We start from the raw sequence: 6,690 nt of genomic DNA on the forward strand, positions 1-6,690 counted from the left end.
TTGTTATTCCTCACAGAAAGCTTCACTGACAACTTCTTTTAACAATTCTCTATCATTTTATCATATTTATTTTTATTTGGCTCACTTTGTTAAAGTAGAAAATTTTGCTTAGAATTAAATGACACCCATTAACTTTAATGCGTGAACTTTGACACTTAAGTTATAGTAGGGTAATGGTTATAATATTAGACAAGTATTTTAAGTGTACAAATGGCATTGTTCTGCAGTAAATAGTGTACACTTGACACTCAAAATTGTCAAATACCACTGGAATAAATTGCCATACAAGAAAATGACCTAGAAAGATATGAAAAAAACAAATCTTAAGCTGAAGTTGCTTTAAATGTACCAGGGAGGATATTAAATAGTTTATTTTTTTAAAGTTAATCCTTTTTCAATGTGAATAATCACTACTCTATTATATAATTTCAATTTAACTTTTTAAAGGCAAGGCAAATCTATATATGTTTCCATCTTTAACTATGTGCCAAACAGGCCTACACATGTTTACAACTCTGGTTATAAATAACCATCCTATAGCTATACTTGTGAGCACAGCATAATGTCTAGAGAAGTTGCATCCCTATGGTATACAACTAAAAATAATGTAACGTTGTGTGTCACCTAAAATAAACAAACAAATAAAATATATAAATGACTATCTTATTTCCTCCTGACAGGTTGTGGAAGAGGGAGGGAGTTTCCGTCCATGGAAAGAATTGCTGATGGTTATCCTGCAAAAAAAGCCGATTGGCCATGGCAAGCAAGCCTGCAAATGGACGGCATCCATTTCTGTGGAGCTTCTTTGATCAGTGAGGAGTGGCTCCTGACTGCCACTCACTGCTTTGACATGTAAGTCCTCAGTCTGTACCAACAGGATCACCAATTTCACTTTCTTTTCTCACCTTCATTTCCTATAACCCTCATCCCTTTTTCATTCTTTTTTTTTAAGATTTTTTATTTATTTATTTGAGAGCAAGAGCATGAGCAGGGGGAGGGTCAGACTCCCCACCAGCAGGAGCCTGACATGGGCTCCATCTCAGACCTCAAGACCCCCCAGAACCCCGAGATCATGACCTGAGCCAAAGGCACATGCTTAACCGACTAAGCCAGCCAGGCGCCCCTACCCTTTTCATTCTTTTATGAGCATCTTAGTATCCCACTGGAACTCACGATTTTGAAGAAGGCTTAGGAACAAATGACAGTTACTAAAGAATAGTAGAAAAGTTAGAGACTCTTCATCTTTAAGAACTTTAAGAACAAGCCAACGCTGTCAAAAGTTAAACACACTCAGCAGTTTTCCCAAGATATATTGTAGAATTTTTTAAAAACTCTGCTAATATAGTATCCCAACCCACAAACTTACATCAGATTATCCCACATGAATATCTTTAGTGCTGCACTTTTTTATCTTTTTTGAAGATTTAACATATGGGATATATGGAGATAATAAAGAGAATAATAACTCTAGTGAAATTCATATAATTGGGGAAAATATTCCGGGTAAAATGTTAACTAAAAAGAAAGGATGAGAAAACAATATATAAGGTGTGGCTCCAGTATGATACCTCTCACTCTCCTTTTCCCTTCCCTCCCTCTCTTTTTCTCCCTCCATAGTTATACAGACATTTATATAACTGAATGCATATGAGAGTATACATGTGTGGATATGTACATATGTGGGTACATATGTCTAATTTTTATTTATTTATAGTCTCTTCAACAAATCTGTATTACTTTTATAATCAAAAATAGCAATAATATTTTGTTCCCTTTAGAAAATACAAACTCCTCCTCAAGAGAAGTAATTTAAGCTACCTTAGAATGAGGGCATTTGTATCAGCTAGATGAAGCAAAGCAGTTCTGAGGGGAGAAGCCTCAAATAAGGTGGAAGACCCATCAACTATCACCTTAAACAATTTGCCCTTCTACCACCCCTATGTCCCATGCTGATTCAGAGTCCTGGGCAACTTTAGATCAGAAATGAATCAACTATAATCCTTTTAAATCTGTGATTCAGTTACAAAAACCCCAAACTCTGGATGGCTAGTTTTGGAACAACTCTCAGTCCTCCACTGATGAGAAGAAAGATACAATCAATTATCATTCATGAAAACTATGCTGCCCATAAGCACGACGATGACATCGCGGTGGTGAAGCTCTCTACCCCCGTCCTATTTTCCAATGATGTGGGCAGAGTCTGTCTCCCAGATGCTACTTTTGAAGTCTTGCCTCGGAGTCCAGTGTTTGTCACTGGATGGGGAGCATTAAAAGCTAACGGTGAGTATCACAGTAAAAAAAAAAAAGCTAAGCAAAAAATGCAAACCCATTTTCCATTTGAATGGAGACATAAAATAAGGTTCAAAATCACAATATTGAAAATAAGAGATGAAATCAAGATGTCCCATGAAAAATACCACGAAACAACACATAGAAAAACCCAGATATGGTGACTTATGGAAACTTTGGCTAGAACTATTACACAGCATCGATGTTTAATGCCTTCTTTAGGGGCTACTTTGGAAACTAGTTATAACTTTCTTTTCAAAAATTATTCAAGCATATTTTTTTCACATCCCTTCTTTCTGTTGCTGTCTTCATATGCAGAGATTCTGCTTTGGCTGCATGAATCTTAAAGTATGTGATTTGTGATCAGTAATAATGATAAACTTATGTAATGTGTCATTACAGAAAACAGCCTTACACAAACATTTTAAATGGCACGCATGATGCTAAATATTAAATGGGGCCCCTCTGATCCATGTACTTATGGAGCAGTTTTTGAGCCTCAGGATCTATAAAGTTCACAAGTATAACATTTTACTACATTTAATAACACACAATAAACTGCAAAGATAGATCTTTAGATCCTGTTTTGTCTCCAGTTTCTACCTCTCTTAGGTGAAAATTTACATATAGTTTAATCTGCCTCTGAATTTCTGATTCTTGTTCCAGACTCTCATTAAAAAGTTGTAGTCTTGGGGCGCCTGGGTGGCTCAGTCTTTAAGTGTCTACCTTCGGCTCAGGTCATGATCCCAGGGTCCTGGGATCGAGTCCCACATCGGGCTCCCTGCTCGATGGGAAGCCTGCTTCTCCCTCTCCTACTCCCCCTGCTTGTGTTCCCTTCTCACTGTCTCTCTCTCTGTCGAAAAATAAATAAAATCTTTAAAACCAAAAAAAAAGCTGTAGTCTTATTTATGCATTTCCTCCACGTATAGCTTTTATCTATTGAGTCTTTGTCACTTCATTTTTATAGAAATCTGCTTCCCTTCAATATGTACTTCAAAATTCTGACATTGGGTCCAGTTTGTTATACCGTCATTATAATCTGAGAATTCTTTTCCTCATCTCTGGGCGGTCTGCCTTGTTGTATAGGGAATGGTGATGAGTACAAAGGAGAATCAAATCCTTTGAGATTAGACAGGCCACTTACTGATTGGAGTAGAAATGGATACCATCTACCACTAGGGCAATATCAGTTACACTTCCTCTAGACCCTAATTAAACTTAACACCACCCACTCCCAGAGTAGTAGTTTGTGAGTGATTTAGGACTTCATCATGAATCATTCGATGCCCAATAGTGTACAGATTACTAAGCCTTGATCTGTTTACTCTAACAAGATGCATACTTTTCAGGAATAACATTATGAATTTATAAGACATCAGTCAAAAGTTAAGTATTAAATATTTGATTATGGCTTTCTCTGCACTTTGAAACTGAGACAAGGACTAAAATTTTCTACTCCTACCTGCCAAAATTTATCCAATTATGTCTAATTAGAAATCTTGAAACCAGACAGCTTGTAAAATGGAAACTTTTTATTCTGGATAATTTCTTCCTTGAATAGTTGATAGTGTAAAATAGCTTATTATATTGTTAAGCACTTGAATTGACTTTTTAAAAGTTGAGATTAAAGAACGATAATTTAAAATTTAAAACCTAGCATCCTAGACCAATTAACATAAAATAAAACATAAATGTAGGCACACAGAAATTATAAGTAGTTGAAATACAGTTGATTAAAAGCCTAGGAATACCTATACATTTTAAATGTCACTTAGAACAAAAGAGATAGTACTGAATACTGCTGAAGCAGCTACACAAATAGTTTAGATTATTCTAAAAATTTGTATAAAGAACAGATGGTGAACAGACTCTTTCCCTGGGAGCATTTCAAGGAGAATCAGAAATGAAGAGAAAATGGTCATATAATGACCCTCTCATGCTTAAAAATGGTGAAGAAATTCACTAGACCTTAGATAACTTTAATGACTGTAGAGGATTTAGGCTTAATTTCTCAGCAAGATGGTCAATCCTAGGTAAGTGAATTTACTAGTGTTAATACAGAGAATTAGATTTATTTATAGTTAGTGACAAAATCCCTAGAAACCTAGATCTTCTCTTATAAAAGCTCTAGCACTCACCAGCCATCATTAACATTGAAGTGCAGCTTTGTACCTGGAGGGTTTTAAATATGTGATCCTGAACTCTACAGTTCACTCCAATAGCTTCCATCGACTGAAATCTGAATATGGAACAAAGCGCTATCACAACTGATTACATTAATTATTTTCTAACCCTCACAATAAACATGTAAGATAGGTATCATTTTCTCATTTTACAGGTGAGTAAAATGGTGGTTAGTAAGATTAAATAACTTGCACAAGGCTAAATAGCACATAAATTGTGCAGTGTTCAAACTCCTATGTGCTGAGCCTTTAGCACAGAATTACCCTGACTAGTTGATCAAACTGACAGCCCTTCCCTCCTTCCTTGTCTCAATTGTCTTTGAACCAGTTGTAAACAGAGCACCCATCTTTATGTGAAAGACTAATATAGTCTTTAAAATAAAAGCTGTTACACTTGGTGTTATATGCAACTAATGAATCATTGAACACTACACTAAAAACTAATGATGTACTATATATTGGCTAATTGAATTTAAATTTAGAAAAAAGAAATAAAATAAAAGCTGTTAAAAGGTAATGAGGAGAACACAATGACTAAAACTGTACAATGCACAATGAAATAGTACTTTTCATATAACAAAACAATAAATGTGTGGGTCATTAATAAAACATGATCTATTTCTTATCTTGGTATTTGTTACTTATCCTGGAATTAGTTTTGGATAGCCATTTAAGATCAAAATAGACATGGTCTTTCTGATGAAGCAATAGCATTCCATTTATTCAGCATTAAAATTACCTTCTAATAGTACAACCTTGCTCTATACTGCTCTTCCTAAAGGATTCTCAATTCCCAGTATAGCTGTGCCCTTTTTAGAGTGATGTGGCAGATTTCCAGGTAAGGTAAGGTGAACTATCACAGATTATCCAAGGTGGTGAGAAATGCCCTGGGTTTAAATGTAATGTTATTCTCCATTTAGCTATGTGATCATAGCAAGACTCATAACTGGGTGAGCTTTGGTTTTCCCATCTGAAAAAGAGAATATTCATATCTTTGTTGGTTATGGCAAAGATTAAGTAAGATAGTGGAAGTGAATGTGCTAAGAATGGTACTTAGCACATAGAAGACACATAAAAAATAGAATTTGAACCTGAGCACAGAGTCATAAGCACAGAGTTAACTTCAAGACATATGTCATAAGCAGAGTCAACTTCAAGACATACATTTTGTCACTGATCCATCCTTTGTAAGATACAACAATTAACTATTATAAGCAACAATGTGAAAATTCTTCATCTATTAATTTTTTTCCTTTTTTAGGTCCCTTTCCCAATACTCTGCGACAAGTTGAAGTAGAGATCATAAGTAATGATATATGTAATCAAGTTAATGTATATGGTGGTGCCGTATCATCAGGAATGATATGTGCTGGATTCTTAATGGGAAAACTAGATGCTTGTGAGGTAAGAATAGACTCAAATCCACAAAAATGAATGTTGAATAAGGGTGGCCGTACGGGACCATAGACCAGTGTCATTTCATATGACTCCATAAAATTAAGTTGTGGAGGAGAGAGGAGAGTGTAAAAAGAGGGATTGGGAGAACTATATGAAATACTCCTCATTTAACACCCTCTTATTATCCAGAACCATTTGTAAAAAATGACCATCCGTTGCAAATTAGAACTTTAATTAAAGAAAAAAAACCTGGAAGCACTTAGTAGAAACCAAGCCAGAAAGCCACACAATCATTGCTTCAAGTCACAATGATAGCCAATTACGTATCTAGTCCCTACTACCTGTAAGGCGCATGGAATGAGGTCTGCAGATACCTCCATGGCCAACAGAGCATCATCCTACCAGTGCTTAACACTTTGACCTTTAGCAGTATACATTCAGATAGAATTACACTATTAAGAAAAAAATATATTTATCTACACTAGTTCATATTAAAGTGTTACCTCACAAATTATATCTAAAAACTAATTAAATAAATAACATTTCCCCAAACCATACAAAACTTTAAGTATTAAGCATTTAAGGGGAATATCAGTTTTAAAGTCAGGCCACTTAAAAGGCTAAAAATAAGTAACTAAAATAATAAAGACTTTGACATGGGTCCAACAGTTTAGCAATTCTTAAAGAATTAGGAAGCATTTGAGAATTTGACACATACACCTGTTTTCCTAAATGTGAAGGTGGCATTATTGATCTGCCTTTGGCTGTCTGTAATGTGATATAATAAACATTCATTCACTTATTCATTCAGGGTTTTTTG

At 35.1% G+C, this 6,690-nt stretch overlaps 1 protein-coding gene across 1 annotated transcript in view; it reads left to right on the forward strand.

Moving 5' to 3' along the window:
• Positions 1-6,690, forward strand: part of LOC102731740 (transmembrane protease serine 11G) — a 41,649-nt gene that overhangs the window by 32,490 nt on the left and 2,469 nt on the right. The window contains exons 7-9 of the mRNA XM_006729334.2: positions 681-852; positions 2,021-2,280; positions 5,734-5,876. Coding sequence (XP_006729397.2) covers positions 681-852; positions 2,021-2,280; positions 5,734-5,876 — 575 coding nt within the window. The remainder of the gene's footprint in view (positions 1-680; positions 853-2,020; positions 2,281-5,733; positions 5,877-6,690) is intronic.

This window comes from Leptonychotes weddellii, chromosome 2 (assembly GCF_054177405.1).
Source record: "Leptonychotes weddellii isolate Sample4059 chromosome 2, ASM5417740v2, whole genome shotgun sequence".
Lineage (NCBI taxonomy): Eukaryota > Metazoa > Chordata > Mammalia > Carnivora > Phocidae > Leptonychotes > Leptonychotes weddellii.